Raw genomic sequence first — 25,372 nt, forward strand, 5'->3', positions numbered from 1 at the left:
CATGCAATGCAGAGCATTCAAAATTTATCCCATAGCAGTTCTAAATCTGTCACCAAAAAGAGTAAATTCCAGGGCTGGTTGGGCCACGCAAATGTTACCCCAGCAGCTGCCTGCTGAATCTGTGCTTCTAGCAGCCATTATATCATATTTAAAAGCTACTAAACCTTTATCTTATTTTTATAAGAATGTGCAAGAACTTCATGTTTTATGCAAGCAATCAATAATCGGGATTAGTAAACATATAGTCAAAGTGTAATCTGTCCAATCTGTTGCTGTAGAATTCAATCTTGTTCTTATAGGCTTCGACAACTGTTAAAAAGAAAATGTGTTCTGACCTTTTATGCAAAAGAAAAAAAAAACAAAACACAGTCACAGCTTCATGGTAAACCTATTATTCATTTACCTTCTATTAGTGAACCTAAGGCTTTCTAGTAAATGACACAGCAGAAATAATCTCAAATTTCGAGATTAATGTATACAAACAGTGAATTCACATTCCTGTCTTCTGACATTTTTTGAAACAAATTAATGTTTGCAATATTATTACAATAATATTTATGTTTGCAAATAAAAGAAACACCACAATGTCTTAATACTGCATTTCAAACAACAACCACATTTACTAACTGTGCACAAATACACAAAGCCAGGCTATGAGATACTGCAGTTAGCTCTCTGGTTTTTAAAACAGAGTACAGTCAGCTTCACGGGAGGGCTCACATCTATTTCAAAGGACATAGCCTCATTCTTACAGTGTACCGTGAATTGGGAGTCAATTTGGATTTTAATGTTTCATCTTTGATATAGCACTAAGATGAAATGAGACATGAAATCATGAATTTAAACCTCCCTTAGAGTTTCTTAATTACTCTGAAGACCCAAATTATTCTAAGATAATGCATAATTCCTCCATGGCCACAACACAGGCTTACGAGTAAGAAAGCTGTCGTGCAGGTTGCTTACTGCTGCTCAAAAAAGGCAAAAATCATAGAATCACAGAATGCTAAAGGTTGGAAGGGACCTCTAGAGGTCATCTAGTCCAAACCCCTGCACACGCAGGGTCACCTAGAGCATGTGGCACAGGACTGCGTCCAAGTGGGTTTGGAAGATCTCCAGAGAAGGAGACTCCACAACCTCTCTGGGCAGCCTGTTCCAGGGCTCTGTCACCCTCACTGTGAAGAAATTCTTCCATAAGTTCCAGGGGAACTTTTGGTGCTTCAGTTTGTGGCCATTACCTCTAGTTCTGTCAGTGGCCACCACTGAAAAGAGACCATCACCGTCCTCTGCACTCCCTCCCTTGAGGTATTTATATACACTGATTAGATCCCCTCTCAGCCTTCTCTTCTCCAGGCTGAACGGGCCCAGCTCACTCAGCCTCTCCTCATAGGGCAGATGTTCCAGGCCCCTGATCATCCTTGTAGCCCTAAAAAAATCCAAGTTGCCCATGTTGAGTGTTCTGGTATGTGAGCACAGCCAAGTGTGCACATCGGGGTTAGCCTCATCCATTTGAGAGAGTTTGCAGCCAGCACACTTTCATTCTGAAAAAAAACACCATATTGTTTCCTTCTTGCACCTGTGTTCATGCCATTTGTCTGCGAGAATCTCCCATCTATTTCCGAGCTGGAGATGTTCTGAGACCCTCTCCTTGTCAGCTATGGGAGTAGGTGACTATTCTTGAAAGGATGAATCACAGGAAAAACACTGAAGGATTGTTGTCGTTTCAGTTATTTAGGCTACATGCTCTTTGGAAGAATGAATTTCAGACAGCGTGAAAGTGGAGTTATGGATCTGAACTGTTTTTTCAAAAAGTTAGTCTAAGTTATATATAAATTACTTCCAAGCCCACATCAGTGGATTTCATATACACTGAAGTGCTTTAATTGAGGGAAAAAGAATGCAAATAATACAAATGTGCCCTTAATGTTTGCTCGCCACAAAGACAAAAACGTGCGTAATGTGGAGGACAGTGCAGAGCAGTCTACAACATCTACATATTCTTGTTAACTAAACTTACGTTCCTAATTAAACAAGGTCACAAACATATGGTGAAGTTATTTGTCACTTCCAAACCCTTCCAGGGCAGTATTTTTAGCCTACCGACCAAGGAAATGCTGCTCTTCCAGCTGTAAACATTCATCATCCTTGTTAGCGGCCTCCAGTCCTGCTGTCGCAAGAGCATGGACCCAGTTTCAGAGGGTAACTCGGTGCCAGCTATTGGCACTCATTTGTTAATGAGATACCCGCTTACCAGGCTGGAGGTGACTGGGGTCCTAACCTGGCCTGGAGAAGCTGTTTGGCTCTTTTCCAGCAGTCTTTCCCCGCAGCTGGTGAAGGGTTTTCAGGCTACCAAGCACATTAGTTGCTCTTTTCACGTAACCCACTGCAGCTTCACCTCAGCACATGACCTGCCGACGCGTTTCCTCACCCCCCACTGCCCGAGTCTCCTCAAACACCATCAGTCCCTTTGGCTCAGCTTCAAAAATAAGCACGTTTCATCTCAAAAACCTACTGAACTCACGGAAACTCCAACCTTCCTAGCATGGGAAAGGGCAACAAGGTTTCGGATACATACTTTGCCTTTCTTTTATAGCCCAGGCCTCAAGCTTTGTCAGAGGCAAAGCAGTCCTACACTTGAAGAATTTCATTCTTCTACCCTTCTCCCCCCGACTTGCTGCTCTTTTCCTCCGCTGCTCCTTGCCTCTTCCTGCTCCTCTGTTCCAGCATGGTTCCTCCTGTGGCGGGGAGGCCTCCTTCCAAGAGTGTGTCTCCAGCAAAGTCCCCTTCCACGTGTCCTCCACTTCCTCCAAACATTCTCCACACATCTCATTTTGTGTGTCTTCTGTGTCGCCTTCTGCATCTCCATTTCTATCATGTGTCCTCATGTGTTTCCTCACATCTCCTTTGGTGGGTCTTCACATATCATCTCCACGACAAATGAGATTTTGACCAGCCCAGCGATATCTCTTCTATTCAGCCTTCTCAGCCACAAATAACTGTAAATTATCCCTCAACAGTCCCACCAGTAGCACAGCAATGTTTTTTTTTCATAGCCACCATCTCTATCCCTGTAGGAGTCCTGAAATCATACAATTTGGAGCAAGAACCAACGCCCAAAACAGCATTTGAGATATTAAAACTAAATATGCCTGGATGTGAACAGCACATTTACAGCAGCAGCAGCTATAAATGTCATGAGAAACTGTCCATCCAACACGCTGTGAGCCTGTCCATCCATTTTTAATGATCCGGTTTCCATCAGCTCCAAAACTTGACCTGAACCCAGAAACATCTTGGAAATCTAGTCAAAACTCCCACAGGTATTTTTAAATGTCTTGGAAAGGAATTTGAGGGAATACAGTCTCAGTAAATATTTATCCAGTTAATTAGGGTAGTAGCATGAATCACTGCAATGCTCCTTTAATATCTTTTTTCTAGGCAAGAATAACCATGACCCCCATTTATGTTTATCTTTTTGGCTATTCATATACAGAACGTTTCATTCCTGCGATGAGACAGACCCATGGTTCCTAATGTGTATGTTGAAACAGCAGTTATTGCATCCTTAACAGGAAATAAGCCGCCGCACTTGCTGCAGGAAACCATCAGGCAGACTCAAAGAGCACTTCACAGCAGTTAAAAGCGGTTATTGCTCTAGTCTCATTGCTCCTCACCTTAATTCACGGGACTTTATGACCTCTGTCTAAGCCTTTCAACAAGATATGAAAATACTGGGAAACCATCCTCGTCATTCATTCGACTTAGCAAATCCACAGATTAAAGGCAGATTTTTCTCCTGCAGAATCCCATTTAACTCTCCTCTATTCTTTTATATTTCCAACCCTCCTTTTGTTATTATCAGCTTACTAAAAGAGATCTGCATAATCTTTTGAAAATGCACAAGCTTTTAAGTGATATGCCAAATTCACCTCATATCAAGAGGAAAGGAGTCGTTCAGCACTTCAAAATTAGGCTAAGACTAATGCCTCGTGGTCCCAATATCTAGGCTATTTCATGCTTACCTGTAGGCAGCTCAGCACGCATTACGGCCGTATTACATCAGTTACACAAGACCTGCAGCAGTCTGAACCTAGCACTTAAAGGTAGGAAAGTCCTTTTTAGTAATTCTGGAACTGATCTAATTTGCTACAAATCAGAATGTTCCCAGTCTAACTTGACATTAGAGATTTAAAAAAAAAATGCCATGCACAGTTACAGATTCTTACATGTGTTCTAGGAATTAACTAAATTAAAAAATTCACATCCACAGAGTAATCTAGGGTGTCCCTCGTCTGTCTGCTAAGAAGGAGGGCAATCATACTGCCCCCTCCTTCAGCAGCTTCTCTTTAAAATCCACTCCCACTTTTGTAGTGGTTTTATCAGCTGGAGTTGTTCGGGAGATGTAATAAGTCGGTAGTTCTTACTGCCACCCTTGCTATACATCCTCAGTATATATATTTTTCGCAGTGCACAGCTCTCAGGAAATTGCTAAAGCTTTGTATTCCTTGTATGGACGTACAGAAATATTTGCCATTATGAAGGGGTTACAATACTGGCTCCAATTTACCTTGCATTTGCACGTCCTTACACACCACAATACACTATACACTACACCTACAGAAGAAGGTTCCTGGTTCAGGGTGAAGATTTGCCATTCATTTCTGCCTTACCTAAAAGAAACAGTCTATATTAGCTTTCCTTGAGCAGAGTATCTCAGAAAATCACTTCCTCAGACAGTTATGGCTGCTACATCCATAAACAAGTCCTTAACTTTGAAAAACTAACACAGAAACCTTACAGAAACAAAACTTACAGAACCATTTAAAATCATTCTATTTATGTTTTTAAGGCAGCTAGTCATATTCCCTCCTCAGTCACAATGAGAGGATGGTTTGTTGAAGGTGGGAACTGAGTGATTTAATCACTATCTCTGTTAGCAGGGGGAAAATGCTGAAGAAACAAAAAGTTAAAGCCTCTTTTAGATAGGCCAGAGGAAAATGCATTCCCACAGAGCAAGTACCAGCAAAAAAGGATCACATTGCAGCAAATGCAGCACAATAAGCTTCCCAGTACACAAATGCAAACTACAGCCTGGAACATGGTATCCTTCGGTTACCAGCCACAACTGAAACTTTTTTATTCCAGACAGACAAGAGTGTTTTTTTTCTCCTGCTTCACTGTTATCTGCCATTTTCCTGCACCTGTTACAAACTGATAAATATCATGCTTTACTAGGAATATGTATCTTCACTTAACTGGAGCATTGAGAATATATTTCAAGGTAATAAAAGTCTGAATTTCTTAGCCTTAATTTTGAGGGAAAAAATGCCACCTTGCGAAAACTTCCTCCAAGTGGCAGGTGTTTATTTCATTCCTGATGTCACTCTGGGGTGCCATACTCCTTTCTGTAACTGTTTGGGAGCCACCCAGGAATTACCTAATGATTAATAGCCCTTGTCCTCATAAACACTTGCCATGCTACTTCAGCGCTGCAGTGGATATACTTGTACCCACTGCAGCCTGCTTTAACCTCTTGCAGTGTTCACTCCACAGCCATGAGCTGTTAACTTCAGCCCCTGGACTTACCTACAAAAAATCTCCTAGACACATTAAAGTGTATTCACAGTGACTGTACCTCTTACAGTCTGCTTGGCAGATTGGGATTCTTTTGGATGATGGATTCGATGAGTATTTTGAGCCATGCTTTACTTACTTTTGAAAGGGTGGCAGTCCTAGGACTCCCCAAAGACACATACAGAAATGCTTCCTCCATACCTGGCTACTGTACAACCCAGAACCACAGGCAGACTTATTAGGAGACTTGGAAACTTCTCCACCAAGGTGTCTGCCCTCATCATGCAGTGTCACAGCCTCTTCCCTGTTCCAGCTTCCCAGGCACCAGATCCATCTGCTTCCTGATCCTTCGTGCACTATCTAAATCTGGTGCATGAAAACCTGGAATGGGAGCAAATGCAAAGTTCTTGCAGCTAAGAAAGGTCCCAAATATACTGGTCCCATCTACTGACCTATCTATCACACAGGGTCTCACACAAGGAGATCAGGCTAAGCTGAGTGGAGAGGTCTGTTGCACAGTGGAAACACTGAGGAAATATTATGCAGAAAGCAGTACTTTAAACATTTCAAAATGGCATAAACTGGTACTACTGCCAGAAAATGCATGCCTGACTACTTGCCTGTTTTCTTATTCCTGTCCTTATGTTATCTCCAATCTTGAGCAAAGGCTGCCTGCTGAGAATGCGACACATTTAGGCTCACATTTAGGTAGGAACATAGAACATAGCTGGATTAAAAATACTTTATTCCCTATCAGGTTAGTTTCAACAAATGCTGAAGCATTCAGCAAATGCTTGTGCAGGCCAAGAAAACAAGCAGAGAGGTGGCAGCAGGTAGATTATCACTGCTTCTTTTGATGGCAGTTCTGCCTCATTCAGCTTTAAAGATTTGTAATATCACAGTCTATTAGTGTGATGTTTTACACCTCATCAGAACGATTTAAGAGCACTTAGTACGCTGTAGTCCTGTTCTCCTCACCATCCCTGACCATGTTTTCCCATTCTCTTTCTTGCGTAAAAATTAATGAATGCACAGGTAAGTCCGACGAATTCACTATTCCCGTGGAAAACTGGCTTCACAGATCACCTTTGTCCCAAACATGAGACTTTTACTATCACCATCAAAAAGAGCAGTATTCTATATTTTCACCTCTCCCTCCTTATTCTCTCTTTAACTGAGGAAAAAAAATCCTACTTTTTAAAGCAAAGAGCTAATCATATGCTCTTTATGTTCTGTAGTCCCTGGCAGTACCAAAATCTGCTCTTTTAATGCTTCTTCTAAGTCCATAAAATTCTTCATAATTGACTAAACATTAGCTTAATACAGGGCCTCCCTAGTAAATAAAACTGGTTCTACCCAAAGCCACGGGACTCAGCATACAAGCTGAGACATCCATTCACATCCTGGCCCTAAATGAGGCCCCTGGACTATCTTTTTACCTCCAGTGTTCATGAGAGTTTCCCTGTGATTTCCTTCCTTATTGGCTTGGCTCTTTGACGGAAACTAGATGTTAGCCTGCTGGGTAGATGATCCACAACAAGATATTCCCATACAGTTTCGGCAGCAGCCATCAATAACGCGCAGGCTCGACACTGCAGCGGGGTCTAGGCTGGGGCTGCCGTGTGATCAGCATGTCAATGCGAAGTACCAGCTGTGCCAAGCTATAAAATGAGTGAGCTGAGCAGCACTTGTTCTAAATTGAGAACAGAAATTGAAAATCCAAACCACACCAAAAAAAAAAAAAAAAGAAAAAAAGAAAAAAAGTTGAGTCTATTTATGTTAAAGCTAAAAGACATGGAACCAAGTGTAATTTTACCAGGTCTTTTCCTCCAGGCACTCATTGTTTCAGCAACAATTCTATATGCCCAAGTAAAATCCTGACCCAAATTAAAACATACATATAAAATCATCTGGTGTACACTATATGAAAACAGACATTAATATAAGCAAAGTGGATAATTGCAGCGCTCAGTGCTCTTTACATACCCATGCCCGTTGTCCTCATGGTATTGTAATTGCCAGTCTGTTTCTGCCAAATGGACTGCAAAAATCAATAGCAAACTCCATTTGCTAAACACCACGTGCAAGCTCCAGCTTGGCTTAGGAAATTCGGATTCAGGTGAAAAACTACCAGCAAAGACGTCTATGAAGGTTCCTCCTCTGGCCCTGTAGTGACTCTCTGTGAGCTTTGACAGACCAAGGTCATTTCAACATCAGAAGTCCTGAACTTGTAGATTTGTATACAGAAAAACATCAAGATTTGCTCAAGTGAAAAAAAGCTTTCTCCTAAATAATGGGTTAGAAATAATTCAATTATGTTTAATAATCGTGCTGCTGAAGACACGGTCTTTTGAGTAAGACGCAAACCAATGGGTCTAATCTGAATACGACCACTGAAGTTCCTTGGATTTTTTCTTTCAAGAAATCTTTGTGCTTGGCAACATGACTTTCAACTCTCTGACAAAGCAGTTACAAGGCTAAAAGCCGATTTATCCTAATACTGTTCGTATCACTTGTCAGTGCGGTGTGAGATAGCCTGTGGTTTCCAACTGACAGTAGCACTAGGAAAAGCCCCAAAAGCCCTTGGTGCAGATGGAATCATTTTGACGACAAAAACATGTTTTAGCAGTTGGGCCTGGCATTCACCAACAGCTTTGCTGGAATTCCCCTCGCTGGGATATCCCCAGCACCCTCGTTGGGGGTCCTCCTAGCTCCTCCCCGGTTGGAGATGGCTCCCGGCTGCATCCTGGGAAGGTGGAGGCACCGTGCTCGTTGGTGCCAAAGGCAGCTCTAGAACTCAGACCTTAATTTCCACGCTGATTTTTATGCAGTGTTTTTCCTGAAGGGAGATGCTTTCTAAACCAGGCCTCGTGGCGTCGGTGAGTGCCAGGTGCTGCTTTCCTGCACGTGCTCCACCCGCCACCTCCTGCTTCGCTTAGGCCCCAAGCAAAATCAGCCAGCAAGTTAATCCCCTTTGGCTCGTTAGGGAGGGCAGGGGGAAGGCCGTAGAGCACACGGAAAGAAATGAGAATTCCCCACAAGCCCATTACGATGTAACACCCCGACCCGGAGGTCACCATGGTGTAAAGCGCACAGCACATAGGACGCGCTAGGTAACGTGTCGCGCACACAGCGCTCGCTCGTGGCAGCAGCGGGGCGGCCGCCGCGCGGAGCCCCCTCGGCCATCCCCCCATGCGCCCCCCGCCCATCATGGCGCCCAGGACGCCCCCTCGCCGACGTGGCGCGGGGCCGCCCCTGGGGCGGCGAAACCCCCCGCAAGGGCAGCCCTGCGCCTCGCGCTGCTCCTCCTCCTCCTCGGCCGGCGGCGGCTCCGCGGCGGCAGCCGCCACCTCCGGCACCTGCAGCGGGCGGCGCCGCGTCCCCCGCCCCGCCGCTTCCTCCGCGCTCCGCCGCCGGGCCCTGACGTCGCTTCCTCCCAACATGGCGCGGGCAGGTTGTTGCCGCAGCCGCTGCCGCCGCGGCCGCTGATGGCGGCGGGCGCGGGCCGGGGGCGGCGCGGGCAGTGAGCGCGGCGCGGGGAGCCGCATCGCGCGCGGCGCCCGAGGACAAGCGGCGGCGCGCGGCGCCGAGCGAAGGCGGCGGCGGCGGCGTCGCCCTGTCCCCGCCGCGGCCGTTGGCGGGCGCCGCCGCCCGGGCCCAGCGCAGCCTCCGCGCGGCCGCTCGCAGCGCTCCCGCCCGGCGGCCGCGGCCCCGCTCGGCGCCGCTCGGCCCCGCCGCGCCCATGTATGAAGGGAAGAAGACGAAGAACATGTTCCTGACGCGGGCCCTCGAGAAGATCCTGGCCGACAAGGAGGTGAAGAAGGCGCATCACTCCCAGCTGCGCAAGGCCTGCGAGGTGGCGCTAGGTGAGCGCGGGGCCGCCCGGGTGAGCGCGGCGGCCGGGAGGCCCCGGGCGCAGCGGAGGAGGCAGCGGCGGCCGGGAGGCCGCGGAGCGGAGCGGGGGCTGCGGGGGCGCCGCCCGCCCGCGGAGCCGCATTAGGGCGCTGCCGCGCTCCGCGGGATGATTATTTTATGAGTTCTCGGTTCTATTTATTTAATTTTTTGGTACCCGATTAAATGCATTTATCGGCACAGGCGATATTAAACTGAAAGTTCTTTTTTTCTAATTACGCATAATGTCAAGCTGTCTGTTCCTTTGTCGTTCTGCTTGCTTTCGCTTTACGATATTTTTAATTTAAAAGCAGAAAGCAACCACCCCCTTCTTTTACGTCTTTGTCTGCCATAGACCTTGACAAACAGAGAGGGGGAAATGACAGCAGCTCCACTGTTTATTTCTTCATAATTCAGAGGGATTGCAGAGAATTTTTGGCATCTCTCGTTTGTCACTAGAATTGTTAGCAACAACAATAATCCTGTGATTTAAGCAGGGGGGATTAAACTGACATCCCTATGATTTTTCTGTTGACTTCACATTGTGCGTTTAAGTTAGAAATAAAAGAGAAAACAAAGATGCTTTCTTCTTATTAAACCAAATTTGCATCCAGCCTGTATGTCATCCATAGATTTAGACATATTAATCTTGAGTTTTTCCTGTGCTCGGCCTCAGTAGCCGAGTAAATCAAGAGCTCAGTAAATCTGCTTTAAATACCCTCCGCATCACTCCCAGGAAGCTCCAGGTTGTGGGACTTGCCATCCAGGCTGTGCCCCCCACACACCTCATCCTGAAAGCCGATCAGTGCAAGGAGACCCCAGGCACGTGTCCCAGTGCCTTCGGTGCCGCAGCATCAAAACCTCCTTCTGGGGGTCTGATTGCGAGGTCGGGGCTCGTGTAGGGAGGGTATGTGGGTGTAAAAGAGACAGCAAAGCATGAGAAGGAAGCACAAGATTGTATGTATTACTAACATACACAGATGAAGGGCTTCAGGAGATTAAAAATATCAGAAGCGATGTTAATTGCCATAGAGGCTTACTGGTAATGAGTGTTTAGGCTATGGTGCAGTGAAACACAGTTTGGTGACAGATCATGAAGGCAGCAAGGTTTGTTGTCTGTGGGTTTTTTTCTTTTTTGTGTGTGTTGCAGATTCCTAATTCAAAAAAGGCAACATTTAGCTCTGTAATAGTAGTGCTCTTGTCTGACTATAAAAAGCTTTTCAGAGGAAAGTAAACGCTACCTCCGTTTCGCAGGTGGGGCAGCTGCGTGTTAAGGCTGAGCCGTGGTTTTTCTAATAGCAGAAGCAGAAATGGAGTGCACGTGTTCTGTGCTCTCCATCTGCCTCTTCATCTGCTGGATCAGGCTATTTCCATGCTGAAGAATATTTTTCAACCAAGCTCTTCACCCTGAAACAAGGAATAGACTCTTCAGATAGTGATACATTTAATAACAAAACTCAAGCGAAGTAGTAGTTTGCAGCTAAGGTGAATTTAGAGTTAACTCTGCCGAAGTCTAACTTTTTTTCAAATTTTGTAAAATAAAACTTAATGTCTGAAAATAAACTCTATATCCTCAAATCAACATCGTATTTTTTTAGGCCAAATATTTAATCCTTCACTGAAATTATCGGATGCAATACAAAACCAGGGTATTATTTTAATATTTTTCCAACATGACTGTAGTAAAACATGGCTTACTGTTAGTAGATTAGATGTTCTAATTAGTCCGGGCTTGTGTATGGCCTAGTCCTTGTTTGGTGGGGTATTTTGACATAGTGATTTATCTGATTTTATCTGTGAAGTAAAAGTTGTTGGAGAGTTGGTCAGCATTTCAGATAATTTTTTTTTTGGAGGTGGGTGAGAAGTTGGCTAAGAAAAATGATTGTATTGGAAATGAGAGAGGAAATAGTCTTTTTGGTCTTGAAGCTGTTAAACCAATATGTATCAATAGAATCTGAAGGCCCATGTTTTTTTTTTCATATAGAGTGGATTTTCATATAGAGTAGAATTTAAATGACCTTAGAATAACTTTAGAAGTGGTTGAAATGCGCAAAGCATTTTGCTATGCTTTTCCTCATACTATTTCCGCTATTTTCAGTAGTAAATTTATTTCAATCAGTTAGGATTCTGTAGCTTAGTTAGTTTCCTATTTTTTTCTAAACCTGTTATTTATATTGTTTTTTAGTCATTTATGCAAGTTATTTATACAAAATCAGCTGCTATTATTGAAATATTTCAAAAAGAAAGAAGTGATGATCAAAAAGATATTACTGTATAGTAGGTAAAATAACTAAAGCTGCTTTTTAGACTGACAAGCAATATATAAGAATCCTGAAGAATACCCCCTTGTCACTTTTGATTACTATGCATTTCCTTAGGATTTTCTGTTATTGTATTTCCATTAAGATTGTACTTCATACATTGTCTTGTGAATTCTGAAAAAAAAATCCCAGCATACATTGCTGTGCCAGTCTGACATCTGAGAAAGCATTAAGTTGAGGTCCTTCTAATATGGCCATCATTTTCTAGTTTATTAGAAGGTAAGAAAGCAAAATAGAAATTAAAAATTGAAGAGTGGTTTGAATTACAAATTGAATTACAAGTATCTGTCAGATTTTAATAGGGAGGAAATTAAGCCTGGTGTTTACATCCTATATCTAGTGATTTACCAGATCCAGCCTGGATTAAGACAAAATACTCTAGATTTAAACTTTTTTGTCTGACTTTGACTTCTCTAAACATTTTCTCTATGTAAAAAAAAAAAATCTCTAGTGAAGAACAGGGAATTAAGAACTTTATGCTGTTTCCCTTGCATAGCAGCTGCTCTTAACCTATGTAAACAATGAGTTCATCTTTAAAATTGACTACTTGTATTGCATCAGGCAGCAAACTTATACCAGGATTAGACTTGGAGTTTCCTTCACAGTCAGTTCTCTGGGCTATTATTTCTGTGTTGTTTTTGAGCCATGTTACAATCTGGGAAACTTTACAGTAAACACATTGCATTAAATCTCAGGCAAGGAGGAGGGGGAAATAAAATAAAATGTCTTATGGAGGAACTGCTCAGCTGGATATTAGATTTCTAATGGAATGAACAAAAAGAAACTAATGCTTTGTGTCAGAATCCAGGGTGTGGGTTTGTTCCGTCTTAGCCAAATAGAATTCCCTGCTTATATAAAGAATACTTATTCAGCTGCAAAACAGGACTGTAGCAACTCTTTGTTATTGCTAAATCTCCAAACCACAAAAAAACGATGTAGAAGGATATAGATACATAAGGGGTACACACTGTAAAGCGGAGGGTGAATGTACTCTTTTGAATCCCAAGTACTCACTTGATGTAGAAATTGTTTTAAAAGGCTCTTAAATTCCCCTGGGTTTGTTCAGTCTGTCATACAAAGATGGAGCTGGACGAGGGAGGCCTCGCGCAGGGTGAAATCCCGGCTCTGTTCAGTTTGTGCCCCCACCGCCTGCCTGCAGAGGATGATTAAGAAGCTGTTTATTACTAGGCACTGAGTGAGAATTTTGCTGGTAAGGTTTGGAGTAGGACTCCTTGGAGGTGGGAAGATTCATCTTTGCTTTCAGCTCTGGATTTATAACTGGCCAGGGAAAGTCGTGGCTGCATCTTTTCCTCTTGTTTTTCTATCTCCTTACCCTCTCTTTTTTTTTTTTTTTTTTTAAATCTCTTGCATATAGAGATAGTTGTGTACTAGAATCAGAGTTGGTTAGATTCGTAGTCAATACAGAAATGTAGATACATGTGGCAAATGTGTGCATTGAATAATGCTTAAACAGTTAAAAATGCCTCTTGAAGGCCATTACCACGTTACTCCTGTGGATTTAATTTTACTGGGGAAGTGTTGGCAGAGCTAAATATCTGTTCATATTCTGCTTAATACCTTTTTAGGCCAACAACCTTGCATGCTTTATCACAGTTATCAATTTTTTAGAAGCAAAACCCACTTGTTTTGAGCCTTTCCTATACTGTAGTGGGTATAAATCAAAACACAGGAATTTTAATCTCCATATGAGGAACTTCTTTTCTGTGGGGTGACACTGCCCTGGAACAGGCTGCCCAGCGAGGTTGTGGAGTCTCCTTCTCTGGAGATCTTCAAACCCACCCGAATGCCACCCTGTGCCACGTGCTCTAGGTGTCCCTGCTGGAGCAGAGGGTTGGACTAGATGATATCTAGAGGTCCCTTCCAACCTCAACCATTCTGTGATGCTATAAATGCTGTGTACAAGGAGATCAGCATGGTCCTGTCCCATTGTCTGTTGTTTGCATGTGCTGTAGGCATTGATTTTTTTTTTCACAATATACAAGTTGCCATTGTCCATGCAAGGTTTGTTTTCTTATAACTGTCTTTCTGAAGCACTTATTTTAGAGTAAATGTAGTGGCTAAATAGTTTTTTTTATTATTATTATTGCTGTTAGAAGAAATCAAGGTTTAAAAATTCTCTTAACGCTGCAACTGCTTTTCTCCCTGTTTGCTTGTTAGGGCCTTACCCAGCATGAGCACTGTGTGGTTTGATCTTATTAACAAAACCTCAAAGCTTAGCTTGGTGACATTAAGGTTCTCTTGGCCCAGTATGCTGCTTCCCAAGTTGCTGTCTTCACTTGAAGTGTAAAATACTGTTCATGCCAAGTGTACAGGACTGATTTAAGAGAGGTTGCACAGAGTGGGAATTTCTACTCTTCTGTTTTTGTTCTTGACTGGGTAGAACAGCAGCTCTAACCAGCTTTAAGTTACCTTGAGAACAGGAACTGGTTGGGAGGATGCTCATAAAATCGTTGTGATAGAAAGCAAAATAGATTGTATTTGGGTTTGAAAAATGTTAATGGAAAAAAGTATTTTTTTAAATTCTAAGACAATAAACAGGTGCCTGCTTTTCTATCAGGTGGAACTCTGACTTTCTCTTGAAACACATCATCAGTTAAAGACTTTCAGTATTTTGAAAGTTTGAACCCTGCTTTTTGCAGTATCTTTTAAAATCTACAGGCTAACACATCTTTGTAACATAGGGTAACAGAAATATATCTTTTTCACTCCTTATTTTAGAGCACTAATTGGAATGCTGAAGCTTAAATGATAGTTATCGCCTTGTGACCACACTGCATCTATTTCTTAAGATGATTCATCTTTGCTGTTTTGTGCTTCCTTTTTATCTACTTCATCTTTTTCTATACCCCATTCAATACCTTTTTTGTCATCTTATTGTATGTGTCATTTATACTGTCGTCTTTTTCTTTTTTTTTTTTTTTTGGTCCATATTTCTTCCAATCTTCAGTTAGCACTGCTGTTTTGGGCTTGGGAACGGTGGTTTGTTGCTCAGCACTGTGATGCCAACAGTCATTCTCGGGCATCTTCCTCATATACAATTTAAAAATAAAAAAAGGCATCTTGATCCATTGACATCTGATATATGTTCCAGGATTATTTTCAAGTCTTTTAGAGAATAAGCAGCATTTGAGCTAATATTTTGGTAGCATGTTATTAAATATACTAATTTGTTAGGTATTCAGTGAAGATTATCCTTGTGGCACTTGTAGGAAGGAGTTGTAGGAACACTGCAGTGTTGCTCTACCCCCTCTCTCTCCTTTTTCTCTTTCTTCATGAACCTCCTATCTGAATTCACAGACACATGAAGAGCTAGATGAGGGAGGCTTGTTATATTTTGGGAAGCTGTCAGCTTGGGATTTTTCATTGCAATTAGCATTTTTAGGTCTATTAGTTTGTGCCCTAAAGTAAATGTTGCCTTTGGGCAGGGAAGCAGGGCTGGCAAACTTCTGTGGGGCTCTCACTTGGTGTCGTAATAGCCAGTGGGCAATTGGTGACTGTGACCTGCATGGAGGAAAAGGGGTTGTGTGTGTTGTGCATCAGGCCAGAGTTTTCCTGTGTGTGAAGTGCAAGACTGGTGGTTTGACTTGAAGGAGGAAGGAGAGAAGTACCAAGGAATGGGGCAGAACTAAGATGCTGGCTCGTTCCGATCTGCCAGAGGCGGCAGCAAGGGTGCATGGAAAAGGTCTGAAATATGTGGTTCTGCTGTGCCAGGCAGATCAAAAAATATTCCATGCATACAGTGCAGTTATAATGTCCTTTGCATGAGTAAATAGTAGAAGAATCTGTAGGTTATTATTAGTCAACCCAAACTTTTAAGAAAAATCAACCCCCTGCCTGCACACAGATGTTCTTTCTTAGATGTTCTATAGCTCTTATAATGGAGCGTATGGGATGGTTTAATATAAAATATCTCTATCTTTTGAGAGATAAGGGAGATGATGGATGCATGTCATGTGATACTTCCCATTTTGAGTGTAAACACAAAAGAGCTGCTAAAAATAAGCCTGTCAAGCCCCAAGAGTTTGAAATACTTGGCAGAACTCCCTTATTGATTTCCAGTAAATCTAAGGACACTGGGAAAATTCCAGAGGACTGGGAGGAAACTGTTACTGTGCCAATCTTTTTAAAATGATTAATAGGGTGATTGAGGCAATTACAAGCCTATCAGTCTAATTTTGATCCCAGTAGCTGATGCATAATGTGACTTAGAATAAAAATGACAGTCAACAAGGATTGCTGGAAAAGATAAGCATAATATATATATATAAAAAAAAAGGTCTCTACCTGCTTAAGTTATTGGGACAGATTAAAGACATTTCCCCAAATTTTAGACTTCTGTAAGTTGTATGCTGTTCCGTTCCTAATTTTACATAATTAGAAGTAAGAAATGTACAACCTGACCAGATCAGAAACTGCCCAACTGGCAGGACAGGCTTGATAGGATGCAATTTGAATTGGTAACTAGTGGCAGATTTTGTTAGCTCTGTCTCTGCTTGTCATGTTGCTTCTTTCTGCTTCTTTCTGTATCCGTGACTTCAGGTACTCTTTCAAATACTTGTGGGTTTGCATTTTCTATATATGATTTTTCTCAGTGTGAAATTTCATATTCTTTGCTTTCAATGCAGGTGCATGAGTAGATGAGGGGATTTTAGCTGGGATGCAGGAGCTCTTAAACCAACTTGAAATCTTGAGCAATATGAGCTCTTAGTTTGATGCTGTCTGTAGTTGAGAGCTGCTGTGAAGCTTGGATATGCAATGTGGGGCTTAGAGTAACTCTGCTTGGTAGTGCCTTTGAAATAATGTTTCCTCTGGTTTCAGCAACTCGAGGATTTTATTATCAGTGAGCTATACTTGAGGAGCTATAAGAATTAGAGGATGAGAAAAAAATAAAGATAAGATTCTTAAATCGGTTCCTTCTATTTACACATAGGTAGTAAAACAGCAGGGCAGTTGTATGTTGCTGAAAATCTTAAGATCACTTTTTCCCCCCCAAAAAATGGGCCTTGATTCAATCACAAATTATGTCAGAGAAGTCTGGCTTTGCTTTTGGGGATTTTAATGGCTAGTCACACTGGCTGCTTACTGGATCTGCAGAAAGATGACTGTGCTTTGAAAATTACTTTCTCTGTAACATTTGATTTTTATGGGAATTTATGAGAAATATTGTACAGAGAAGCTGTGCTCTCTGACATATGTGTTAGAAGTGCTGTTTTATGTGAAACAAAAATAACAAATGGAATTTTTCTGTTTCACTTCCTGCATTTTTGTCACCTTTCCACTGATCTTTGCTGCTTCAGGAATTAAAAAACCCACAAGTTTCCTGCGTTGATTCATCACTGCTGCATTTTAATAGAGTTTACTGCTCTAAAACAGGCTGCTTGTAGCATGTGTCTGAGCTGTTGTCAGATGTTTTAAGTGAAGTTTCCCAAAACAGCCATGTATCTCATTGCCACATTTCACTAGATTTGCGAAGTGTCTTCTGCTAACTTTTTACTTTTTTCTTCTTTTTTTCCCGCTATATTTTTTTTCTTGAGCTCGAACAAAGCAGTATTTTTGTCTCAAGAGATGAAAAAAGAAAAGCTGCAAAACATATTTGTGCTTTGCCAGAGTAATGCACAGTAGCTCCTGTTTAATACAAGCTCATGTAGCCATTTGTTTCACTGACTCAAGATCTCTTTTTGCATGTGTGCTGTTCTTGTTCTGTTCCAATGTTACTGCATTTTTCATTTAAGCAGTGTTCATTCTGTTATCAGACTTAGACTGATATATCCAAATCAGGCTAATATATCCAAAGAACTGTATCTAAAGCATGATTATTGAAGTTCTGTTTTATTTCAATTCAGGGTTTTTTCTGACTCTTCTGTTAGCCTAGTTATCACGTATACTAATCTAAAAGGAGATTATTGGTGGTATGCTATGTAATACTTGTTTTTGCTCAAATGCTTCATGCTTGCTGCTACTCTTCATTCTTTTTTTAACATGTATGTTCCTTGGATTAGAAAATATGTTAAAATATATTTGAAAGAATTGGGGAAAAAAATCACCAATCCTCCTTTTGTGTCTAGTCTTAAATATGAGGACAATTGATTTTGAGATCCATTAATAATACAGATTGTCCACTCAGCCTTCCGCACCTGCTGTACTCATAATCTTACAATTTTTGCAATGTTATTCTTTGTTTTCACTTATAGATAAAAAATGCATGATTAGGTTTGTAAATATTTCATGTAGAGAGATTTTAATCAGTGCTAGATACAGAGGTGTCTTAGTGCTGCATGTTCTTACTTAATTTAAATGTGTGAATCTTGCTTGTCGACTTGGGTTGCAGATGTTGGTTGAATGACCAGCGGAGGCTTCATCGTGCAAGGGGCAGCTTTGCAGTGGTCAGACAGTCTGGTGAGAACAGCAATGTAGACTCGTCAAACTGAGATTATCACATTATTGAAATTGCAGAGTTTACTAGAATGCTATTAAATAATACTAAGTAATATTTATTACTATAGGAATCAGCCCTCCAAATAATAGTTTAATCAAATGAAGTATATTTACAAGCTTTTAAATCTTGTTTGTTCTGAAAACTGGATAAATACAAAGAAATTATTTCTTGATTTGTGTGCCACTGGCTTGATTTTTTTTTCTTTTGATAGCCCCTAGTCATATTTTAAAATTAAAACTGTGCTAGAAATTACCATGATTGTACTTGGGCAAAATACTGTACTTCTATTGCAAGTGATAATCTAATTGAAATGCACTTTTAAACAAAGATGTCCTTCACAAAGGAGTGTTTCTGTTGAGAGTAAAACCAGCACAACCACGTGTGCTGATATGCAACTTTTAGGGTCTGCGGGGTGAGTCTAAAGGTGTCAACGGTGCTGCCTCATGGAGCAGTTGGCTTAAAATCATGTCACTTTGTTCTGTAGGATTATGTGTTCATGATAATGCAAACAAAGAGGTCTAGAATGCTTAGTAAATCTTCAGATAGATTTTTTTTTCTTTGAAATCATTTCTAACACTTGCTTCAGCTATAGGGAAAATAGACTGTGATGATCAATGAGATGTGGAGGAGCTTTGATTTGTGTCATGGATGCTGAGAGGAATAGGAGAGGTGAGAAGTTTGACAGTTAGACTCTGATCCCTGCATTTTATGTTGTGTTCTTAAGCCCTAAACAACATTCTGCACCCAGGTTTCTGACCTTTTCTTTAGCACTGCGGGAAGATCAGTGCTTGGGCCCATCTCAAGTTGATCCTCCTCCTTTTCATGTGAGAGCTGAGGTTGCTCTTCTGTCGTGTCCCTTCAGTGATGAACATCAGGCAGGTGACATGGTACTAAGACGTTCTTTACCTACCTTTTGCGTTGCTGTTTCCAAAGCTGGACCAGAGGGCTGGGTCAGGCAATGAAAGGAAGAACCATTGTTTTTAAAGCACAATAATGTATAACTTTGAAGAGCTGTTAAAGTTAGGGTCTCTTCTAATTTATTACCGGTATGGATAAAACTTAAGGAGAATGTGTAACTTCATAATTTTTTTTCTCAAATAGAGCTGGTACCTGTGGCAGTGCATGAAATAGTCATTCCTAACTCTGACTTGTATAAAAGACTTCTGACTGACCTCTGCAGAGATACAAATGATCACAATAGTTTTAAGCGTCCATGACTTTAAAAAAAAAAAAAAAAAAGGGGGGGGGGGGAGGATGCATAAATTTCTCATGTAATCTCGTAGATGCCTCTATAATAATCCGCATAGAGTAGGGGAAAACTTACATTTGTTCACAAGTAGATTGTCTAGAAATATCCAGTGTTTTCACCATCTTTCAAAAATGTGAAGAAATTTTTATTGATATAAACAACAGCTAGAAACACTGAGTATCCTTGTATAAAGAGATGGTGCTTTTGAGAAGGAAAAAAAAAGACTCTTCTAGTTTGCATCAGCATTTATTTAATCAGATCTGTAAGATAAAGCTCTTAAAAAGCAAGTAGGGCAGGATTTCAGTAGGGCAGTAGAAAATGTAAGTAAATACAACTAATTATAGCTGTATGTACTTAATCTACCTGTCCTAGTCAGTGCAAGTATACTTTTTCCTAGTAGTTTATTCTAAACTTGAAGATCTGGTTAATATTGAACTGAATCCTTAATTATCTTGCTCTTTGCTGCCCTGGTGACAGAAGCACTTCCTTGTAGCAGAGCTACCGTAAGGGTGGAGATACCTGAATTCTGAAGTGTTGACCTTTAAAAGTAGTTTACACCTTGTTTTCTGTTTTCAGCCTGAGAAAAGAAGGAAAACTTCCCATATGGCTGGTTGTTTTGATTAAGGAATCTGTGCTTTAAAAATATTTGCTTCCGATGCAAATAAAAGATATGAGATGGAAAGGTTAATGTTTCATAGTATTAGTCTTCTAAAGTATATGAACTATAATGAAAGAGGCTACGTCTGAGTTTTCATGGTACTATAACACTCATGTAAATTCTTTTTTTCATTTGAAAATCTTAGTTCAAGCTGCTTGCTGTATTGGAATCTAATGAAGAAATGGGAATGTCTGTAGTAGTAGTGTGGTCACTTGGAAAACCTCATTTGCAAGATATGCTGTCAGAGCCCAGAGCCACCTGGTTGAAGTTTACAAATAGGAATTCTTTTTCTGGGGAAAATTATAAAACTGACATGGTTGTAACCTTCTTCAAAGAATAACACAGATGTAAAAATAAACCTGGACTTTTTTTGTTCGCCTTTTTTTTTTTTCTTCTTTATTAAATATGGCTTGACAAAACTTATGCATAGCTAGATTTAAATGTAATGACCATCTTGTGTCTCAAAAAGAGTCTGTTGGGCTTTTCCTGTGACTCAGAGCTATGGCAAGAGGGAATGGCATAATACTTCTTAATTAGAAGTTTACCTGTAGCATAATGCAGGTCTACGTTTACCCGTGACCTTTAAAGTTTTTGTGTTTTAAAGAGCTGTGCCGTGCGGGGTTGTTTGTTTTGCTTTCCTTTTTTTCATCACTACTTGCAGATTTCTTTGGAAGTTACTGAAGTGAGCAGGTCAGTTAGTGGCATATATTTAGTCTATTTCTCAATAAATCTTTTAAACCTTTTAAATTGCCTATTTCCAAATGGACAAGAAAATAATTGTACTTAGATATCTACAGCAAAACTAGAGGCAAAAATAAGATGTAGATTTCCTGTTTCTTATTGCAAAGCGGTGAATGTCAGTAAAAGATGAGATCAGATCTTGCTCCTGTATTTCACAGAGATCTTTCACTTTGATTCTAGCTTCACAGTGCACAAGAACTTACTGTCCTAGGTCGTATCAGAGATTCACAGTATTGGTTGCTTCACAGTTATCGGGGACATTGAAAACTTTCCTAGCAAATGATTGTGGCTGTCACTAGAAGCTGATCTAAAAGGAGAAAGGTGGCATCCTTCAGGATATGAGATATGCTTATGTGCCTGATTTTAGAATAGCCACCAATATGAGTCAGGATTTATTTGATTTCACGAGCCGGTTCTGTATGCGGGCAGTCTTTCAAACTGAGATTGTTCGCACGCAGCTCTGCCGGGTTATGCTTAAAGGTCTCGATGCCTGAGCACTTGCATATGTGTTCAGTGTTCGTGTTAGTCCAAATGGCATGCACATTTTGAGTGCTAAATAGACACTGAAAAAAACCCTAATCTCATTAAAATTAAAGTAAAATCTGTCCAGCGGATAGGCCATCGTTTTTACTTTTGCCTTTAAAACCTAGCCTGAACTGCCAAGAGAACCTATTTGCTTTCTTTGGCAAAGAGGGCCTTTTGGTGCTGTGAAGCAGCCATCAATGCGCAATTGCAGATGAGCTGTAGGAGATTGTTCTATATCATTGCATACTAAAGATGGCAGAGGTATCTCTTTGCTTTTCTTGCTTTAAGTGTGATACTTTAGTGCCCACAGTGGCTGAAATGGTAGTTGGCAGTGAACCTTACAAAGCGTGGAAAGGTGGATGTCAGCGCCTTCCGTGTGTGCTTACTCCTGAAAAGTCTTTGAGAAAAAAGTAAGAATGAAAGATCTTACTGCGTGACAGAGTCTCAGAGACGTGGTTGCCTATGTGAAAAGTTCCTGTTGCCAACTGATCATGAAACAAGACTGAGAAGCATAACGATGGTCTTGTTCTTCAGCGACAAGTCTATCCTTGCCAGAATACATAAAAAGTATTAGTAAAACATTTTCTTTAGTCTTCAATTGTGAGCAATAGAGCAAGTAGAATGCACAGCAGAAAACAACCAAGATGTCTCGATAAGTAGGCAGCTATGTCAAAAACAGATATATACGTGCTTACATGCAAGTGTCAGAAATCCTTTTTTTAAAAAAAGGAAATATGATCGGTTTTAAAGTGAGAGTACTGTCCTAACAGACTAGGCATGAGGAGAGTCCTGATTTCACACTCTTAATTATTTAGGAATGTCTCTAATCTATTGGACTTTACCTAAAGCTTAATCATTTTAGGTAAATGAACCAACTTAATTGACAAGTAGCGTTGACTTGGGATGTACTGAGCAGTTCTTGATTCCTTACCAGGCACTAACGGGGAATTGGCTGAAGATGTAACAGCTAGTTTGTGTTAGTGAGCATTTGTATTATTGCTTGCCCAAACATATAATGAAGCATGCTCAGATTCAGATTTGTGGTAGTCATGAAAAAGATATATGAAAACACTAGGTGCTTTTATTTTGAAAGGAGAGTAACATAAAGCTGAAGAAGCTTTGAAGGGAACAAAACGCTTCAAGCTAAAATGGTGATTTTTGTCATGCATTTCGGTAATGTTTAGAGCAAGTCTACACCAGCTATCAATAAAAGTTTATAAAAAGCCTGTGATTAAGTCAGTCTGAATAAATAGCAAAGAAAAAGAGGATACAGAAGTAGAGAGAGCCTTGAAAATGTGAACCCTTTTCCCAAGTGGGAAGGGGAAAAAGAGCTTTAGAGAATGAACTGTAAATTCATAATAAGGTAGGCCAGAAAGAACTCTGAGTAAAGCTGTGGAAGGAGCACAGAACGTATACTATATGTTGAAACTGAGGAATTTTGGTGTAGTCAAACATTTCTTTACACAAAATGAGTCTGTGGAACTTGCCCAATTTGAAGTTTAGTGGAAATCAGTATTAACCCTAGGTTTAGGAGGATCCCTGATAGGAAGGTTTTGAACTGCTTAGTGCATTGTGTAATCTTAAATTTTATTGGTAACGAAGGAGGGGAAGAAGGCAACTTTGAAAGTAGCTTTTTTAAAAGTGCCAAGAGAGGGGTGAGTCTGAACTGTGGAGAAGCCTAAGGTCCCCAGGGAGCAGAAGGGCAGCGGGTGCTGCAGTGGGGAGGGATCGGTGCAGGCGTCGCGGGGTCAAGCCCCTTGGCAGCAGCCTGTAGGGCAGCGCTGGAGAGCGGGCAGGTAGGCCTGTGCTAGCGGGGTGGCACAGAGCCCTTTGCATGCCAGTAACCTTCTCCGGGGCGCTTGCCAGAGCGTCTTAGAGATACCGAGCTGCTGAAGAGCGAACGTTGTGTTTGCACAGCAGAATGGCCATGGAGGCTGGGGAGATTTGTGCAGTTTAGGGGTGAATGGTGAGGTGGTCAAGCTTGGCAGGAGAACATAGTTAGATGAATGAAAACCCGTTAAAGCCTGTGGTTGTGCTGTGCTGACCTACCAGGTAATGAAATGGCCAAAGTTCAGGTTTGACAAGCACCAGTTAATGCATGTGGGCTGAAGTGGGGGAAGGGAGAATAGTCCAAACTGTGAGTCCACAACCAGAGCCTCTGCATGACATTTTTATCTATCAGGAGAAGAGGAGAAAAAAAAAAAAGAGGAGTTGCTATGAGAGAACCCATGAAAATATTGATTCCTCTGTGAAAAAGGAACAGGAATCTGTGTGAAAAACACAAATAGGAATGCAACAGAGAAGAAAACAAGCTGTCATAACAGCACCACTGCATACAGATATGATGTATTTGCATCGGAACTGCCATGTGGAGCTCTGCTCTATCCTGTCTCCCAAAGAGACAGCAGAATTGAAATGATGCACAGAGAGGCAACAGGGGTGCTTGAAGGTAGTAATGTCTTCCTGGAGAGGTTAAGCAGATTATGCTTCTTGCTCTCTGGAGGGGAGGAAAAAAAAAAAGATGGATGTAATGGAAGTCTGTAAGATGTCATGTTGCTTGTGATTTCTCTTCTGAAGAGTTTCTAAAGAGCCCAGCTAGTTTAAAGCAAAAAAAAAGTTCAATCACACTCTTTTTGCATTTATCTAAACAGTTTAAGTAGTTTGAAGGGCAATTAAGTGAAAACTGGGCAAAAGTTGTCAGACCTGTAGCTGCAGCACAGGAAGTGCATAACCGCAGGTGCTGGTAGGAGGGGACTGTTGCACATTATAGAAGCAGGGCAAGAAGGCAGTATTTCTTAAGTGTGTGCCGTTGGCCAGTCTTGGAAGCAAACTACAAGCTAGATACCCAAGCGTTAAGAAAAATTTACTGTTGTTTTGTCTTTGTGCCCGAGCCAGTTTGGTGTTTCCGTATTCAGTTTTTTTCAGGGCTTGCTCTCCCAGTTAAAAGGTTTACATTCGTGTTGCTTGTTTGAAAATGTGTTTTGAGTCTGTGTATGGTGAGATAACTTCTGGGATACCCTCTCAAAAACTTTCAAATATTGGTATTAAATTATCTTTAAATTCTTTTTTACTCCATGTGTTAAAATGCACATTTCAAGTTTTGTTTTTTTTTTTTTTTTTTTTTTTTAGCTGAAAAAGCTTCTGCACACAAATCTCTCTGCATGCACATGCAGTTGCAGTAAAAATGCTGGTTTTCTATGAATGGCATCAGGAACCAAAGACATACCAACTATGGAATTAAACTTGGAAAGTAGGTGTAAAGAGCTATGTCGTATATAAAACAGAGGAAGCAGGATGCTTATGCAACATAACGAAAGCTGAATTGGTGTAAAATATGCTGCAGCTTAATTTTCTAAATTGCATTTCGTTGGGCCTTAAAATATCAAGCCAAGTACATCACTGAAGAGATCATTATTTCTGCTTTCTATACAAGTTTCTGTCTTGAAGCACTACTCTACTTACGTTTATGCCTGTAATACTGTTGTTAAAATATGAGAGCAGAGGTGCTGGGGAAGAGTTACTTGAAAAACTGACTCTGTGCCTTAAGTTAGTTCTGCCTGTCACTGTTACTGGGCTGTTCATTCTGGGAGCATAGGCTCGTGAAATAGGACTAAGTTGAAGAATAAGGTGCCTAATAGTTGCCTCCGTTATCCCCTGGATCTCTGATGTTACCTCTAACTGTGCTGACCCGCCTGTGTTGGCTTGCCAGGGTGGTTCAACCGGCTGCTTCCCGGCCTTCCTTGTTCGGTGGGTTGACAACCCTCCCTTACAGGAGCTGAGGCACGTGGCATACGCGGGGACACCCACGCGCTGAAGCATCTGAATCGAAACCGAGTCCTGTCCTGAATGCAGTATTTCATGTTTCCAGACACAGATTACACTGATGCTTTGGATGCTTTTCCAGTTGTCAGTGTGTGCAAAAAGTAAAAACATTAATATCTACTAACTCTTTAGAGGTA

The 25,372-nt window shown here is 41.3% G+C and overlaps 1 protein-coding gene across 1 annotated transcript in view; it reads left to right on the top strand.

The window, feature by feature from the left end:
- Positions 1-9,272: 9,272 nt before the first annotated feature.
- The window catches only part of LOC148593727 (brefeldin A-inhibited guanine nucleotide-exchange protein 1-like), a gene marked incomplete at its 3' end in the record, with an annotated part of 53,745 nt that continues 37,645 nt past the window's right edge, over positions 9,273-25,372 (top strand). The window contains exon 1 of the mRNA XM_088529746.1: positions 9,273-9,437. Coding sequence (XP_088385872.1) covers positions 9,314-9,437 — 124 coding nt within the window. The remainder of the gene's footprint in view (positions 9,438-25,372) is intronic.

This window comes from Tinamus guttatus, unplaced genomic scaffold (genome assembly GCF_059628265.1).
Source record: "Tinamus guttatus ecotype Peru unplaced genomic scaffold, ASM5962826v1 Tinamus_guttatus_pri_ptg000343l, whole genome shotgun sequence".
NCBI lineage: Eukaryota > Metazoa > Chordata > Aves > Tinamiformes > Tinamidae > Tinamus > Tinamus guttatus.